The sequence below is a fragment of the Camellia sinensis genome, chromosome 8 (assembly GCF_055761805.1).
Source record: "Camellia sinensis isolate YWXY chromosome 8, ASM5576180v1, whole genome shotgun sequence".
NCBI lineage: Eukaryota > Viridiplantae > Streptophyta > Magnoliopsida > Ericales > Theaceae > Camellia > Camellia sinensis.
This window is the reverse complement of record NC_138968.1, coordinates 158,311,067-158,330,282: the sequence shown is the minus strand read 5'-3', so window position 1 is coordinate 158,330,282 and position 19,216 is coordinate 158,311,067. Positions and strand designations below refer to the sequence as shown.

The following is a 19,216-nucleotide window of genomic DNA, read 5'->3' as shown; positions in this document are numbered from 1 at the left end:
ATCCATCATATTCTTGAGCTCCATCTTGCTTTGGATCATGTTTTGGAGCATTAGAAGTCATTAGAATTCATGCATGTTACATGTACATCATGTTCATGAAGTTTTGTTTGAATTTATGTTTAATTAAACTATCTTTGGGCTTTGATTTTGCAAATTGATCTTTGAAACATGTCATATTATGAGTTTTAATGTGTTTTCCAGAAAATTGGCCCAAAGGAATTGAATTTGATGCTTTAAAAGTTGATTTTGAGCTTGGAGGTTCAATTTGGAAATTCCAGATTTTGGACCCACGCTCGAGCGTACACTCTGAGTACATGCATCCCGCTCGAGCAGGGAAAGTAACGCTCGAGCGTGAAATGCGTGTATCCAGTACTTTTCATGTGTTTACAGTCTGCTCGAGCGAGAGAGTTCACGCTCGAGCGAGGACCTGTGTCTCGCGCTCTATTGTGGATCGAACGCCCATCGAGCGTAATTTTTTGTGCATCCAGTACTTTTACTATAGTTTACAGTCTGCTCGAGTGAAGGAAGTCACGCTCGAGCGGAGATCCTTTCTCTGCATGTCCGCTCGAGCGTAGAAAGCCACGCTCGAGCGAGACCTCTATTTCAGCAAAAATTTGAAAAGTGTTTTGAAATGCATCTTTGCATCCTCATTCCATCCTAGGCATTCCTAGGCCTAGTTTAAGGCATCTTAATGAGGATAATGCTATAGAACCACACCGAGTCGAGATAGGGACTAAGTTATTATTTTCCAAATGTGCAACTTAGTGTGTGTTCATCCTGTAACTGTGTAGGGTTGACATCCGAGGATGCTCACTAGCCTATCTGTAGCCCAGAACTCTATGAGTAATAACGTTGTAAAGATATGTTCAGTTATAATTATTTTCTGAACAAATGACTGTACTATTTTTTGAAGTGACATTGTTTACCAAAAGAACGTTTGTCCTATTTTATGAACTGTATTCGTGGCGTCCATAGCAATTGACTGATACTATTATTATTACTGCTACTGTACTATTACTGTTGTGCTACTGTTACAGAGATCTCTGTCAATTCCTATCCTTAGAACTGCTATTACTGTATTGATGGCCATCAACTGACTGTTTGGTCTGTTAAGACCTACTGTACTGTTTTGCTATGGGATGTACCACATATGACTGCTATGACTGAATGACTAATATTCTGTTATAACTTACTGTTTTAAATACTGAAGGGACATTCATTCTTAACCTCTTTACGCATATGTTATTCACTGGGCTTTAGCTCACTGTTTATATTTATATGTAGGTGTTCAAGCACCGGAGCTGAGTTAGGAGCGTCGGGTTAGCTCCCTTTTTGTCAAGCCAACCTTCGTGCCTCACCTTGAGGTTCCATACCTGTCCAAGCTAAGGCTGCGTTGGGGTGTTTTAGATTCACCCTTCTGTTTCTGTTTTGTATAGACTATACGAGACTTGTATTGTACTGTACTGTTCAAATAGGGATTAAGTCCCTGTCCTGGAAGTTTGTATATATTGTACATAAGTTTGGTTATGAATGTGATTATGTTCTGAAAAGTCTTTTTGCATACAAACTGTCACAGCTCATTGGACATCTTTCATTTACTGTTTTGGCTTCCGCCAGCCCTTGTACTATGTATTACTGTCTTTACTATTAAGTAGGCCTTCGGTAATCACGGATTACTGGCCGGTTACAGTGCTAAACCCATAGGGGCGGGTTTAGGCTAGTAACAAGACTGGTGCTCATGGGAGTACGTGCATGTTTGGTAAACTCAAGACCAAACTTTGACACAAGATTTTTGGCATACTTAGTCTGAGAAACAGACATTCCAGAAAGAGACTATTTAATTTGAAGACCCAAAAAATAGGACAACTCTTCCATCATGCTCATCTCAAACTCATGTGTCATACAATCCGAAAAATATTTCACAAAATGATCAGCAGTGGATCCAAACACAATATCATCAACACAAATATGAGCAACAAGAATATGAGACTTAGTATGTTTCACAAATAAAGTTTTATCCACACTACCCCTTTGAAAGTCATTATCAAGAAGAAAGGTAGTAAGTCTATCATACCAAGCCCGAGGGGCTTGTTTCAACCCATACAAAGCCTTGTCTAACTTGTAGACATGGTTTGGACATTTAGGGTCTTCAAACCCTTTTGGTTGCTCAACATAAGCCTCTTCTTTCGAGTATCCATTCAGAAAGGCACTTTTCACATCCATTTGATACAATTTGACACCAAGAAAACATGCAACACCAAGTAAAATACGAATAGAATCGAGACGTGTAACTGGGGCAAACGTCTCATCATAGTCGACACCCTCTACTTGTGTATAGCCTTGAGCAACCAACCTGGCTTTATTCCTAACCACAGTACCATTCTCATCAGATTTATTTTTAAAGATCCACTTGGTACCTATCACATTTATGTCTCTAGGTCTAGGAACTAAAGTCCAAACATTGTTACGTTCAAATTGACCTAATTCTTCATGCATAGCATTGACCCAACTATCATCTAGCAAGGTCTCTTTAAAATTCTTAGGTTCAATTAATGAAATATAACACATATATGATACCTCATCCCGAATCTATCTTTAGGTTTTCATTAAATCCGATACACTTCCAATCACCTGTTGAGCTGGATGATTCAGTTTCACCTTTGCTAATGGTTTGAACTCAGGACTTGCGGTGACAGAAGCATCAGGAGTGATGTCTCTTTGTGCACTCTTTGGACTTTGACTTACCTGTGAGGATGGTACTGTCTCAATTTCTTGTGATTGGACCTCAGCTTCTCTTTGACTTTGTGGTTCAGTATCCAAGATTGGAGACTCACCATTTTCATCCTCATTTGTTGCTGAAGTAGGAGAGCCCGTGTCATCTATAACCACATTGATTGATTCCATTAAAGAAGAAGTTCGCAGGTTATAGACTCGAAAAGCCTTACTAGTGGTTGAATATCCTAGAAAAATACCTTCATCACTACGGGAGTCAAATTTGCCCAATGGCTTTCTATCTTTGAAAATGTAACACTTACTCCCAAAAGTTTTGAAGTATTTTACATTAGGTTTTAATCCCTTCCACAATTCATATGGAGTTTGTAAAGTGACGGGCCTTAAATACACGCGATTTATGACATAAACAGCAGTATTTAGGGTTTCAACCCAAAACTTTAGAGGAAGTTTCTTACTAAGGAGCATGACCCTAGCCATCTCTTGAACAACCCTGTTCTTCCTCTCAACAACTCCATTTTGTTGTGGAGTAATAGGTGCAGAAAATTCATGCTTAATTCCATGCATATCACAAAAATCTGAAAACGAACTATTTTCAAACTCACGACCATGATCAGTTCGGATTCTTATGATACGCCCAATGGAAACACCCTGTTCATTTTGGATTTTAAGGACTTAGGCCTGGAAAGCATCAAACATATCAGGTTTTTTCCTTAAAAAATTTACCCACGAAAATCGAGTAAAATCATCAACAGTTAAAAAAATATATCTTTTACTTCAAATGCTTTCAGTGCGAGTAGGACCCATTAAATCCATGTGAACCAATTCAAGAGGACGTTTGGTTGTAAAGTTGTTCACCTTTTTATGAGGGGCACGGGTTTGCTTTCCAAGTTGACATGGTCCACACACATGGTTCAGATTCTTACCCAGTTTAGATACTCCTCTCACAAGCTCTTTGTTGGCTATCTTAGTTAGGTCTTTGAAATTCATGTAACCTAATCTTTGATGCCACAAATCAATGTTACTTATGATGGCAGAGTGACAAGTGAGATCATTAGTAGTGACAATCCCATAGCAGTTATCAGATGTGCGAACCCCATGCAAGACAGTATTTCCCTTTTTATCCAAAATTTCACATTTATTTTTTGAAAACAATATTTCATGGTGGGAATCACACATTTGACTAATGCTCAAAAGATTTTCTTTAAGACCATCAACAAGTAAAGCATTTTCTAGCTTGGGAAGACCAGCAACACTTATAAAGCCCTTACCAATGACTCCAGAAGTGCCGCCATCTCCAAAGGTAACAATTCCTCCTTCATATTTTTCAAGGGAGGTGAAGTAGGATTTGTTACCAGACATGTGACGAGAGCACCCATTATCAAGATACCACATGTGTGAGTCACGTGCTTTTAGAGCAGTGTGAACAAATAAACAAGTCAAATCATCTTTTCTCACCCAAATCTTTTTGGTCTTAACAAAATCAGGTCTTGCGGTCTTGGTAAATGTCTTGGCGTTGTGAACACCCTCATGAATCTTGGTATTCCGCCTAGACATGTAAGGTTGTCTCCTAACCCAAAAAGTATTCGAATTTCTACCCTTTTCAGACACCTTACCAAACAATTCAAAACAATAAGGATGAATGTGGTCATACCTACCACAGTGATGACACATAACAACAGGTTTTACCTCCCTTTTGTTGATCTTACCCCCTTTAGGTAGATGAAGAGAGGGATCACCCTGGTCTACCTTCAACTTTCCCTTTGCTTGAGTCTTCAGGTCATGTGATATAGAGGCATGTCCCTTGTGAGCTGTCGCACCATAGCCTAGCCCACTTTTGTCACAACCCATTTGTTGAGACCCGAGGATGTCTTCTAACGATTTGGAACCTTTGTTCCACATGGCAATTGTGGCTCTAGCAATACGGAGTTCTTCATCTTTCTGACAGACTATCTCTTCCAATGTAGCTTGTGACATCTCAAGACTTTCAAGCTTCTCTTCATATGTGGAATACACTTTCAGAAGTTTATTCCTTTCAGTTTCATAGGATAGAAGTTTTCCACATAGGTCTTGCCTGTCACTTGAGATCTTGATGACATTCTGCTTTGCTGCTACAAGTTCTGCTTTTAGCTTGACATTCTCGCTTTCACATGCTTTGACTTGAGAGTGAGTTTGTCATTGATTTTAGATAGGTTCAGAGATTCATCGTAAAGCTTGTTGTAGATCATCACCAGTAATCTCATCATTGTCTTCTGATGTTTCATCATCATCTTTTTACTCCTCATTCTCCTTGACCTCATCTAGTCGGGCAACTAAGGCAGAAAATGTGATGGATGGTGGTGAAGATGACTCTCCTCTTTCATGAAATTGGCTCAGAATGTCCCATGCATCTTTAGCCTTTGTGCAGTGAGCAATCCGTTGCTGTTCTTCATCAGAAATAGCTCCACGAATAGTAGTCAGAACTCTCTGATTGCTTGGATTGTCAACACTTTCAACATCCTCTTCAATGGCTTGCCAGCCTTCTGGATTGCAAGCTCTCAGAAACGCCCTCATTCTAATCTTCCAATACAAGTAGTTACTCCCATCAAAGGTGGGAGCATGATGCAGGTTCTGACCATGAGCTAATTCCACTAGCTTTGGAAGAGGTTGAGTGAAAGTGGACCAAAATCCCACGAAAGCACTATCCCCGTCTTCACCGGATTCAGGTTCTTCGGGTTCTTGCTCCGATCCGCTTTCATCATCCCAAGTAACTGTGTAGACTTTCTTTCGATTCTTTTTTGAAGGACATTCAAGGGCAATATGGCCAAACCCTTGACATTCATAGCACTTGACCCCTTGCCACTTTACAATATTCTTTTCAGTTTTTGGAGCAAGTTTTGGTGGAAAATTTTTGGGTTTTTCATTACTCTTGTCTTTTGAAATAGGTTCTCTGAAATTAGGTTTCTTTTTCTTCAAATTTTTTTTAAACTGTTTAGTAAATATAGTTGTCATCTCAGACTCTAAATCAAACTCAGTCTCCGAAGTTTTTGCAGTCTCATGAGCACTAGTGAAAGCCACACTATCTTTTTGTTTTTTCTTAGAAATCTGGTGGGCTTCATAAGTCTGCAAGTTTCCAACCAACTGATCAAACTTGAGGGTATCAACATTTTGAGCCTCCTCAATGGCTGTCACTTTTGAATGGAACCTCTCGGGTAAATACCTCAAAATTTTTCCAACAACTTTAACTTCAGGGATTTTTTCACCGAGTGTGAAGCAGGAATTCACGATGTCACTAAGTTTTGCATAAAAATCATCAAATGTCTCATCATCACGCATAAAAAGGGTTTCAAAGGCAGAGGTGAGACATCAAAGTTTTGACCTTTTGACAGGAGTAGTACCTTCGTGAATTGTTTCAAGAATGTCCCAAGCCTCTTTTGCTACCTCACACGTGCAGATACGACGAAACTCTTCAGGTGTGACGGAGCAAAAAAGGGAATTGAGAGCCTTGTTGTTCAAACTCGAGTTTTGATAATCGGTTATATCCCATTTATCAAGAGGTTTGGGAATCTCAATACCATCAATGGTGACAGTAGGTTCACTCCACCCATAGAGCACACAGTGCCAAACTTTCTCATCGATGGATTTTAAAAACGCTCTCATACAAGCTTTCCAATAAGAATAGTTTGTATCATCAAGTAATGAAGGTCTATGGGTCGAGTTACCTTCACGAATTGAATCCATATCACCAATCACACAAAATCACACCCCTATAGTTTTGATAAAAAAACAAAGAGTGGCCTGTTCTGATACCAATTGAAAATCCTAAGTGATTTGTGATTAGATCAAGATTAAAATATTTTAATTCCCAATCATTCAAAACACACAATCTAAATCATCAAACACTTACAAAAGTGATTTAGATTGTTGTTTTCGAAATAAACAATAAATCGACACAAACGATTTTTACGTGGAAAAACCACAATTGAAGAACCTTCAATTGTTATCAAAAATCACAGGCGAAACGCTACCAATCAATCCACTACTGAAGAATGAAAGATTACAAAGATAACAAACAAATTACCCAACTCATCCAATTTGTCTTCAAACCTTCTGTAACTCTTTCACCAAGCCTTCGTCTCGGAACTGATTAATCTGAAGTTGAATCCACAACTTCACTTGTCGAATCAACGACTACATACAGAATCAAACTCCTTTGAAACTCCACGTTTTAATCTTCGGAATCCATCGAAGAAGACCAATCTTGGATGTAATCAATCAACCTCCTTGATCTATGTTTGTCAATTCATGAGTTTAATACTCATTGAAATTAACAAGGAAAACTCACAAAAAATACTCCAGAAGAAAACCTTAGAAAACCTCAAAGTAGATCTAAAAAACCTAATCCTAGTTTTGGAGTAAAACAAATACTTAGAGAAATCCTGGACTGTGAAGCTCGCTCGAGCGAAGACTCTCTCGATCGAGCGAGGAGCTTATCTCACGTGATTTCCATAAGTGACTTCGCTCGAGCCACACAACCTGCGCTCGAGCATACAATCAACTCTTTTAGGTTTTTATGCAGACGCACTTCTTCGCTCGAGCCACGCAAGCTTCGCTCGAGCGCACATTCATCTCTTTCAGGTTTTTATACAGACGTACTCTTCGCTCGAGCGAAGACTCCTTCACTCGAGCGAGGAACAGAAAACAGAATGAAAAATTACAACTCAATCAACTCAAGTTTGTTCGTGGGATTGACAAGACTAAGGGACCGAACAATCTCCACCACCACGGCCACCGCCACCATCAGCGTCGCCATAACCGCTGCCGTCACCCCATCATCATACCACCACCTCCACCTCCACCTCCACCACCATCTTTATTCCACCCCACCACCGTCGCCGCCACCAAACATAGAAAAATATTATTTTCTCTGATATTTTTTTTTCCCATTATAAAATGTTTTCTGCCCTAAACAAATGGAATAGTAATGAATCTTTTTATGGGTGCTAATTGCAGCATGACAATTACAGGATGGGTGTTTATGATCTCAGTTGGGTTCAATGCAGCCGCCAAGTCAGCCTTTTTAATCTTTTTAAGCATTCACTTCAATTACATAACATTTGTTGTGCAATGAAGTGAAAATAAAATATTTTATCAATAGTCTTGTTTTATTAATTGTAATGAGAATTTTGTTGATGTTATATGATTGAGCAGTGTGAGAGTGAGCAATGAGATTGGAGCTGGACACCCAAAGTCAGCTGCATTTAATAGCGACTTCAATCTCATTCATCATCTCCATTATCGCTGCATTGATCTTGTTGGCGTTGCGACATGTCATTAGCTATGCCTTCACAGATGGTCAAGCTGTGGCCGATGCTGTCTCCGATCTCTGTCCACTTATAGCCGTTACCCTCATCCTCAATGGAATCCAACCGGTCTTGTCTGGTCAGTATCTGATTTGCCAGTTGCACATAAAAAAATTAGGAGAAATTATAAGTCAGTGTAGCTTTCTAAAAACAAAATTTTTATTTTATTTTTTGATTTAATGGAGGTCGAGGCCAAAAAACTACAAAGAAATGATACGAGGAGCAGATCCTCCCTGCTTATCACTAAGCAAAGCCAACTCCACAAACGGAGGGGCTGGTATCAACAATTCATTCCCATTGCTCATACCAAGTGCTGCTTTTGCTTATAAGTCAGCACAAAAGAAAAATTCAAATCAATGGTAAATCATACTAACTTTAATAAATAAAATTATAATTTTTTTTATTATAAATTTGTAAATATTTTTTTGAAAACGACACTGGTTTGTAATTTTTCCATAAAATTACACAATGAATAAAACAAAATATAAATAAGGTGTAAATCCCACATCTATGAGGTCGATATTTTTACATTTTATCTTTGTTAAATAGTTTAATTATGTGCAATCAAACTTTTTCAATAAACATTATTTCAAAAAATATATAGAAAAATTAATGTATGATTCAAATTTATTTTCATTCACACTAAATAAGTACACTTAACTATTTTGGGAAGTATTAAAAATTGACTTTTTAATTTTTTTTGACTTTTTTTTTTAAAAAGGGACAAAAAATAAAGAAATGATGTGACCAAAAAAGTTAAAAAGTCAAAAAAATGACTTTTAACTAACTTTTCAAAGGAAAATGGCTCATACACCCACTGGGGGGTCGACCCCCCAGTGAGGTGGCAGTACATACACTACAAGAATTTACACATTTGGCGACCACTTTTGGCGACCAAAAAAATTTTGGTCGCGAAAAAATGACATTTGGCGACCAAATATTAATTAGTCGCGAATGATCATTATTTTTGGCGACCAAATATTATTGGCCGCAGAAGGTTATATTTTAGCGACCAAAAAATGAGTTGGTCGCAGAAAGTGGTATGATTTTGGCGACCAACTACAAATTTGGTTGCGGAAGGTCACATTTTGGCGACCAAAAAATAAGTTGGTCGCGTAATATCAAAAATAAGTTGGTTGTGGAATTGGCGACCAAAATTTTGGTCGCCCAAAAACTTATTTTTAGCGACAAAAAATATTTTAGTTGCCGTATGTTGAGTTTTGGCTACTAGAACAATGTAGTCGCCGAATGGAAAATAAAAAATTATTTTTTATCTTTTGGCGACCAAAATTTTGGTCGCCAAAAAACTTATTTTTAGCGACTAAAAATATTTTAGTCGCCGTATATTTAGTTTTGGCTACTAAAACAATGTAGTCGCCGAATGGAAAATAAAATTAAAATATTTGTCAAAAAAAATTAAATTTATGTCAAAATTTAAAATTTAAAATTATTTGATATTAATATTTGTCAAAATCAAAATTAAATTTATGTCAACAAAAATTTAATCACCAAAAAATTTAGTTCAAATTTAGGAGGATTTATAAAATTACAACTCCCTCTCTTTCCATGATTTATAAAATTACAAATTTTGGAGGATTTGGAGGGATACATGTTTTCCCCCTTATTTTGGAGGGATCTTTGAACTCGTTCATCCCTCTCTCTCGTCCCTCTCTCTCATCCCTGTAAAGAAATCGGAGCTGCGATTGAACACTTGAAAACTTTCTCTCGCTCATCCCTCTGTCTCATCCCTGTAAAGAAATCGGAGCTGTGATTGAACTCTTCAAAACTTTCTCTTGCTCATCCCTCTCGTCTCTGTGTTAGGTGGAGAAGTTGGAGCCGATTAAACTCTTCAAAACCCTCTCGCTCATCCCTTTCTCATCCCACTCGTCTTTGTGTTGTGTAGACAAGCAAGAGTTGACTCCTCTCATACGCTAAAAACGGCGGTCAGAAACTCCTGTAACGACGGCGGAAACTCCTCAGGTAAAACCAAGATTGCAAAACTAGGGTATGCATTTTGCCTTTAATTGCTATTAGGGTTACGATTTTGCCATCAATTTTCTGTTACGAGTTGTATTTTGCCTTGAAGATTCTATTGCGATTGATTTGAAATTTTTTGGGGGGCTTATGAATTAAATTAAGGATTGTGTGTTTGATTTGACACTTGGATTCTAAATTAAGGATTGTGTGTTTGATTTGAGACTTTGATTCTATTAATGAATATTCTATGAATTTAGGATTGTTGTTTTTTTTGAGTCAAAGTTAGGATTGTGATTCTATGAAATTAAACAATGACTGATATATTGGTTAGATCTTTCAATGCATATGGTGTTGATTTTTGTTCAAGATTACTAAACTATTTGAACATTCTTTTTGGAACTAAGATCACTTAAGTTGGAACTAAGATCATTGATTAATAAAGTGAAAATAAAACTGTAAATTTCGAAATTCCCAAACTCTGTCAATGTCTTAATGAAGAAAGAAAATAGTTGCTGATATTAGGACTTTGAATGCAGTTTGTTGCGAAAATGTTGTTCTCGCTTCATTCATATGAATAACGATTTTTAAGGATAGCCAACCTTTCAGGCTCTCAGCTTATAGCGATTTAGCACAGTCGCAGTTAATTATTTGGAATTTCACTTAATTGATGAACTCTTGTACACCGCAAGATGGTTATTTTCTAGATTTCTTCTTCTGACTTGTGCATTGAGGATCGGAATGTAGCCTTAGCTTAGTGAGCATTGCAGTGAAATGTCATGGCTAAATTAACCTTCTATCATTCACAAAAAATATATATATATATATACCACAAAAGTTATGCTCACATAGTTATTCATTCTTGCTTTTGGTGACTGATTTAGTTTTACTGTTTCAGCCTAACAATCTACAGTTTGTATCAAATTGTAGCATACAAAAGGTGAATGGGGCTCTGGTTTTATTCCCATTGCCGAGTATGGAACTGAGTTTCATAAGGGTTCAAGAAAAGGAAAATCAGGGAAAGTTGTGAGGCTTGTGTATAGTGGCCTTGCGCTTGTGCTTCATTATTGTAAGCATATTTAAATTGATCTTTCCTACCTATATATTTTCATTGTGGACCTTCAAAACTGGTTGATCAAACATAAACTGCTGTGTAGGAGTTTTGGACAGTTCTTCAACATGATCATGGGATTAGTTTTGCGGGGCCATGACTTGAAACACATAAAACTGAATTCCATTGGGTGGATAATTGTAAAAGAGAAATGTTTTAGTTGTGGACAAGTAACAAATTTTTTTTCTTTTAGTTTTGGTGCGGGGAAATTGATTAGATTTATCTCACATTTGTCTTCATTTCATGTTAACATTAGGAATGGTGTGAAAAACAAATGGAATTCTCTCTACTGTTTGGCCGGTATTGCTCGCCATGCAGCACTTGAGGAAGAGGTATGCTTTTGAACTCTAAAGTAGATATCATTTAAATTATTTGATATTCTCAGCTTATCCAGAAAAATATTAAATTCTTTCATGTGAGCATACTTTTTGTTGACAGTAACTATCAAAATTCTTATCTATGCTTGTAAAATAGTTCTTTTATGAGGTTTAGTGCTCATTTGTTGGGAGTTCAACATCCTTGTAAAACCAAACTGAAACTGGGGACAGTCTTCTCTGGTACTGAATTTCATATTTTAAGTCAATACTCTATGTGGCTACTTAAAAAAGTCAAGGAAGTTTTGAACTTATCATCAATCCAGTTCTAGTCCACTTTACTCTCAAGACTATTGTCACCGGTCACCACTAACGTATTTAAAGTGAATAAATTTAGTTGAATTTGTTAATCACTGGTTAAGGAAAAATTGCCTTCTTGATTACATAAAATGCTTTGAATTTAAAAAAAGAACAGTCACAATCATCCATTCATGCTTTTAGAATTTTGGGTCGAGGTAAAATATTTTTATAGTTTATTGTTTTTTCTATTCTGTCATTGACCTGGTATATAATCTGCAATGACCTGGTGAGCAGCAACAGCATTGGTTTGGCCCTAGCTCTTGTTCTGCTGTAGTGTGCTTTTGGTGCTTAGTATGAAATGTGAAATGTTTGATTTGTGCATAACAACCAAATTAATGTTTCAAGTAATTATTTTATTTTTTTGACTTATCATTTTATGTCAAAATTAACCCTCATCTCCCTTTCAAAATACATTTTGAAGTAATCTTCGTGTAACTATTATGGTCTTCTATCAATCTCTTTCATGTCTATTTTTTATTCAATTGTGTTTGATCATCAATTTGATTTTAAATTTCTTGTTGGGTTTGTACTATTTTAATGATTTGAGGTAAATCTAGGATTAATAGAATGAGACACTTTAAATGATAGATATTTTATGAACTGTGATACATTTTGTCATTGATGATTCATGCAAGTATTGAATTGTTAGGGCAATAAATGGTTTCAAATTTGGTTGGGTTTTGGTATGTATGGTGTGGCCTGCTTAGATGCAACTTGTGTGACATTTTTTCTCTTTTATTTGTAAAATATTGTGGGGAAATTGTGTTGGGTGCATGTGAATGTTTGAAAAAGGTAGATGTGAAATAGTTTTTAATAATTACAATAAAAGACTTGTTACTTGAATTTTTGATGGTGCAATAGTTGAATTTTTGTGTTGGGTGCATGAGAATTTTTAATAATCCTCCTCTTCTCTTTTTAATAATTACAATAGTTTTTCACATGTTTTCTAACTTTTTGATGGTGCACACACCACATCTCTGACTTTATAATTTTATAAAGACTCTTATTCTCATTAAACCATTTACACCCTATCTCATTTATCCTTTCTGAACAGAGCCTTGTCCCAACTGTTTAGAATTGGCTATCTGACTGTACATTTCTAGGGCCACATGTTTTATTAAGTCCTAAGTCAAGATTAACTTGTATCAATTTCACTATCCTCACTATCACTACCCTCTGTCCTGGTAACAACTGAAGTTAATCACATTGATTTATGCAACTACTAATTGTCGTTGTGCACCTGCTGCCAGATGAATTTACTTAATTTCATTGATGTTAAAAATTGCATGTATGCGATACTATTTCTCAAGTTACAATATGATCTTATCTTGTGAATTGATAAGTTTCAACTAACATATTCTATTAATTGATATGTTTCAACTAACATATTCTACTGGAAAAAATTAGATCATATTTCTAGAAAATCATCTTCTAAAAATTAGATCACATTGGTTTGTTCTATTATTTTATTATTATTATTATCATAAATTTCAAAAAAGAAAAGTTGTTTACTCCTTTTGTGAGCGTAATTTTGATGCTTTTGTGGTCAATTCTCCTACAGTGTCCAAGTCTGGAATAGTGGAAATTCTTATTATGTTTCTATTCCTAAAGTATAAAAGGAAAGAGAATTAGAAATGGATATATTCATGAAATGGTAACCAATTGAAGATAAGTGAAGTGAGAACATACTAAGATGGACTGCTTGTATTACTGTACTCTCTCTCTCTCTCTCTCTCTCAATGGACTACTGCTCTTTAGAATATTTGAAGCCTTATCTAAATTTTCAAGGTCATGTATCTAGTTGCTGTTGGTGGTGTACATATCTATCACAATTTGTATTTTGATATTAATGTTTTCATAATAATTTATCTTTCTATTCATTACTTTCTTTTTTTATGTTTTTCAACTTAAACCTCTAAAGTCAATAAATCAATGCTTGCATTTCTGATAGATTCTATATTCAATGAAACAGGCCCCTGTACTTTTCAAAGGGATTGGCCATTCATTAAATTCTGCCAATAACTTGGTAAGGTTAAAGGTCTTTTTGTTTGTCTTTTGCTTTATCTAGTTTTGTGTCCTAGTTAGAAGCATGCACATAGAGTGACTCAAAGTGTTCGGTGGATTTGTGTTGAGGAATTCACTTTTGTGATATCTTATGTAATTTAGCTATGGAAGTTCTTGGAGCCTCTCCTTCTGCATATTCTGCATATTCTCCTTCTGTAATTTTTAGGCACAACCTCAAAGAGTGGCTGTCCTTATACTTGAGGTGTGGAAGTGGAAGTGGAAGTGGAAGAGTTATGTATGGAAGTGGAAGAGTTATGTGTGGCCTACTAGATACCTATATTATATAATTTTCTTTGTTCCTTGGGAAATGACCTAAAATCAATGGTTATTACTACATTAGAGTTATCAGCAGAAAATAATTTCGTGATTCAATGTTGTGTTTGGTCCCAAGGGATACCAAATTCATAAAATCGTCTTCCAAAAGCTCATGATACAAGTGTCAATGTGGATAGTGGATTTATGCTTTTTTAAAAGAGTTCTATGATCCTTCATAATTGTGGAGGGTTTCACATGAAAGACCCCCAAACTTATTCATCAATGGTTTAGGAAATTTCTACAGAAAACTGGGTATTGTTAAGGAAGAAGGATGATGTTATTTTTTCAAAATATAAGTCTGAGGGGAATTATTTCTTTGTTTTGGATTAATGGGATGAGATATATATATATATATATATTTTCGTAAGTCAAATTATGTGTCGTTTTTTCTTTTTTTTTTTGGGGGGGGGGGGGAGGGGGGTTAGAACTGGTGCAATATATAGATAAAATAATAGAGTTACTACAACATTCTAGGACTCCTCTAGCATCATCTGCTAGTTGGATGGAAATACAGGGGGGTGCAATATATAGAACATTCTAGGACTAGGACTAGGACTCCTCTAGCATCAACTGCTAGTTGGATGGAAATAAAAAAGTGGGGGAGAATACACGAAAACTTTCAGCAAAAAACACTCTTTGATTTGTTAGAATATCCGCACAGCTATTGGCTTCTCTATAGATATGATGAAAAGTCACCACACCAAAACTTTAAGCAAAGAACACTCTTTGATTTGCTAGAATATCTGCACAGCTATTGGCTTCTCTGTAGATATGATGAAAAGTCACCACACCCTACCTTCTCAACAGGTACCTGCAGTCAATTATAAAATTTGTGAGGTGGTAATTTTCTGTGTTAGACCCAAAAATGAGTTGTTTTAAGAGCACTGCATCAGTTTCCGCTTCCAAATTCATTATGTTGTTGTCAAGGGCTAGCTTGAACCCATCCCTCATGGCCCAAAACTCAGCCATGATGCTTGAGCAAATACCAATGTTTCTAGTAAAACCACAAATCCATCGGCCCATATGATCTTGAATTAAACAACCAGCAAAGGCCTGTCCTGGATTCCCTTTAGATGCTCCATCCGTGTTGAGCTTGAAGGAGCCCAAACTAGGGGTTGTCCAGCTAACAGTAATGGGAGGAGTTTGGGTTTTGTTGGGACAGAGGTTGGCTATGAACTGCCATTCAACAGTCTGAGCTACCGCCCTAGGAGTGAGTAAAGGAGGGTGGTTTGGGTCAAAAGTGCAAGTGCTTCTGTTCTTCCATATGTACCAACAAGAGATGGGGAAAAGGATAGACCAGGGTACTGTTGAAAGATTATGACAGTGGGATGAACAATTGGAATTAACCCAGCTGATAAGGTCGACCGAGAAAGAGTCTAGAACAGAACTAGGGATGTCCAAAGCCTCCCAGAATTTTTTAGCTTCCAAGCCTTCCATATGTCCTTGTTTTTATCTATTTGTTATTGGAAATAGTTTATAGATTTAACGGTGTTTTGCTGAAGACCAAAGATTCTGATGTAAATAGAAATTGTGACAGGTACGAAAAATCGGGTAATGAGCAGTTTGTGACTGAACTTAGCAAATGGGTCTTCCATGAAAGGGGTCATCTGGAGGTGAGGAACAAACTTGCCTGATATCTGGTTATCTTTGTATCTGATTACGACTGTATATTTTATCAACTTTGGCCAAGTTAAGACTTAAAGCTTTAAGGGATAAAAATGCTACCAGAAAAGGACGTTCTCATAAGATTTTTCAAACTTCCACATGATTATGATGTATTGCACCCTCTGTTGGTGTGTAGTATTAACTTGTATTCTTGATCTTCAGGCTGTTAATGTCAGACATCACAAAGTTGGGGAAATAGATGAGCCTGCAATTTATAGGATTAATGATGACCTGGTAATGCCACCTCATATTCATTATGTCAAGATTTGGTTGCTGTGAGATTAAATTACAAATAATGGAACTTTTGTTGCCACATTCTTACAAATGTGAATATTTTGCAGGAATACTCTATTTTTGAGTGGTCTGGAACAAATTGGGAACCATACGTGTCTAATGATGTTCAAGTGCAGTTCTACATGATGAGCCCTTATGTGTTGAAAACCTTATCAACCAATCAGAAGGTAGTTACCAAGGCCACCACTGCATGTTATCTTAAAATCTTATGTTTTATTAACATCTCATTTCATATACACATAAATATTCCTGATATTGCAGGGGCTGTACATCCTGATAATCTTAAAAGAGATGATTAAGATTATCAACCAATCATAAATATTCCTGATTCATGGAGGTTTGTTCACTTCTGTAGAGTTGATTAATTACTTTAGAGTTTAGGGCACCAAACCAAACAACTTGTTTGTTAAGAAGAACATAAATACATGTTTACATTAGATTTGGCTGTTGAGAGACTACAGTAATTGATATACAAAAGGTTGCTGTGACAACTTCTGGTCTCAGCTGGCCAAAAGGTTGCTGTGACAACTTATTCTGTCACAGAATATTCTGTCTCAGCAACCTTACTATATACATGCTCCAACTTATTCTGTCTCAGCTGGTGCAGAAGAAGTTGATATACATAATTAAGGTTGCTGAGACAGAATATATTTAGTTGTACAATATATCAAGCTGTCACAGAATATATTCTGTATATCAACTTATTCTGTCACAGAATATTCTGTCTCAGCAACCTTACTATATACATGCTCCAACTTATTCTGTCTCAGCTGGCCAAAAGGTTGCTGTGACAACTTCTGGTCCCATAGGTCCAGGTCAGTACCTTTAATGTTCGATGTGATTTATGTAAATATAAATACTAACTCTCGTCAAGTCATCCTTTTCCCTTTTGTTATCTGTTTCTTATCCTTTGAGCTAAAATGGTCATGACCAAGCCATCTAATTTTAGTTTTTTTTATGTTTGGTGCTCATCCCTAATTTGATGTGTACAGAAAGTTGAATATTGATCTGACTTTAAGTTGTTTCCAACAGCTGTGGGATTGGCCAGTTATGTGGAGACGCTTTTACGGAAACCCAACACTGAATTTAATGTATGTTACTTTATTTCTTTGTCATATTTCCACTTCTAACAAATTATTTCTATCACGTGCCAAAATTTTACACCATGTATTTATAAGTTTATATTTTCATGTGGACTGCTTGCTTTTCAGTCTTATTCTCTCTGGTTAGTAGAGGTATTTGTTCTCATGTCACCAAGTCAGCACTGTTGGATCATATTTTTATACTCCTTCAGATTTTTTATTCTTGATGATTTTAATTACACTCCATCAATAGGGTCTCTGGTAATTTTTTGGTACTGATTGTCACGAGATTAGGGAGTAATGGTTTTGATGACATAGTTGTTCTGGAAAAGGACCAACTCTGGATTATTTCTTTCTTTCGTTTATTTGTCTTCTTTTGGGCAGTAGCTAAAATGCCTACATGGATACTTCAAAAATGTGTACAAGAAATACTTTTTGTTTCTAACCCCTACTGCCAAACACGTTAGAAATATAGGCAAACAAATTCAATATGTGATAGATTCATTAAGGGTGACCTAAATGAATGTCACTCATAATGAATTTAGATCAAACAATTATATATATATATATTTTGTGAGTTGGAGGTCATAGTCTAGGAAGGAGAAATCTTCCTTGACTCTTAACAAGGCAATTAACAAGGCACAAAATTTTGATCAGCCCAATTAGATCCACTTGGTTCACAAAATTAATTTTTTTATGCTTCTTTTTTACCTTATATATGCGTAACTGTTTTAAATCACATATAGTAGGTTTAACATATATGACTCTTGGGACATGCACGAGGAAATGATAACGAACTCAGAAGAGTTTTACAAGACGGTATAGAGCTTTCCTGCCCTCAGAATTGTAGGGGAATGATGTGTATAATTTTTGGTTATTTCTTCGTTATATTCATTTTTTTTTAATTTGGAGATGCTTGATAATGTTTCTTATACTACTCATAGATTATCTTGCCAGGTTTTGTAATGTCATGTAAGATGAGTGATTTTGGAATTGGTTGTTTCGTTTGGTTAATGCTAAAAAGTCTGCCACTTGACGCCAGAGAAATTCGAGGGTCCTATATATGGGCTCTTGCTGATGACGAATTGATTTTTCTCTATTTAATTATGCAAAAATTCTTTCCTACAAGTATGACATAATTCTCTCTATTGCAGCTAAAACTACCCTATCAAATTGTGGCTATTGTTTCCGGTGCTTTGAATGATACAGCTGCAAAGAAGTATGATTTGGAAGGATGGTTTCCTGCGTCCAGCACTTACAGAGAACTTGTTTCCTGTTCAAACTGCACTGACTATCAGTCCAGGAGATTAGAGATTCGATATGGGTAGAAAAAGGGTAGACTAGTAGTAATATTTTTAGATACACTAGTAGTTATATTTTTGGATGGGTGTGTATAGAAAATATTTAGTAGACTACTAGTTATATTTTTCGGTTGATGTACATGGATAAAAATTTTAAACATAATAACAAGTATTTGTTATGTCTTAAATTTTTATGTTAGATGAAATATATAGTTTGGAATTATTTGTGGATGAAAACTTATAATAGTTGCTGATTTTAATTAAACAGGTTCAGAAATGGTTGATTTATGTATTTTGTTGAATGTTCATGATTCAATTTATTTGTTGGTTTGAATGATTTTTGCAAATTACAGATTATATTGAATAAATTGGATGGATTATTATAAATTACAGGTTTATTTTGTTGGATGTTGGCGACCAAATGTGACAATTGGCGACCAAACTAATTTTGGTCGCAGAATGTCACAATTGGCGACCAAAATTTTTAGTCGAGGAATGTGATAATTGGCGACCAAACTAATTTTGGTCGCGAAATGTCACAATTGGCGACCAAAATTTTTGGTCGCGAAATGCTACAATTGGCGACCAAACTAATTTTGGTCGCAAAATGTCACAATTGGCGACCAAAATTTTTGGTCGCGAAATGTCACAATTGGCGACCAAA

The 19,216-nt window shown here is 36.1% G+C and overlaps 1 protein-coding gene and 1 pseudogene across 9 annotated transcripts; both read left to right on the top strand.

Moving 5' to 3' along the window:
* Nucleotides 1-19,216, top strand: part of LOC114263923 (protein DETOXIFICATION 40-like) — a 115,316-nt pseudogene that overhangs the window by 94,424 nt on the left and 1,676 nt on the right.
* On the top strand, nt 9,594-18,837 carry LOC145797245 (dolichyl-diphosphooligosaccharide--protein glycosyltransferase 48 kDa subunit-like). Of its 9 annotated transcripts, none has more exons than XR_014338546.1 (11): nt 9,662-10,052; nt 10,977-11,115; nt 11,204-11,297; nt 11,414-11,489; nt 13,804-13,857; nt 15,748-15,823; nt 16,038-16,109; nt 16,217-16,336; nt 16,431-16,506; nt 17,202-17,260; nt 18,406-18,837. XR_014338546.1 is itself a non-coding variant. In XM_082883904.1 (9 exons), the coding sequence occupies exons 3-7, from the start codon at nt 11,470-11,472 to the stop codon at nt 16,485-16,487; spliced, it is 345 nt and encodes a 114-aa protein (XP_082740030.1). In that variant the 5' UTR covers nt 9,650-10,052; nt 10,977-11,115; nt 11,204-11,469; the 3' UTR covers nt 16,488-16,506; nt 17,202-17,260; nt 18,406-18,837. The 9 variants fall into 9 exon arrangements, 3 of the variants coding, with proteins under 3 accessions (XP_082740029.1, XP_082740028.1, XP_082740030.1); XR_014338545.1 differs by having other exon boundaries at nt 11,204-11,327; XR_014338544.1 differs by having other exon boundaries at nt 11,204-11,489.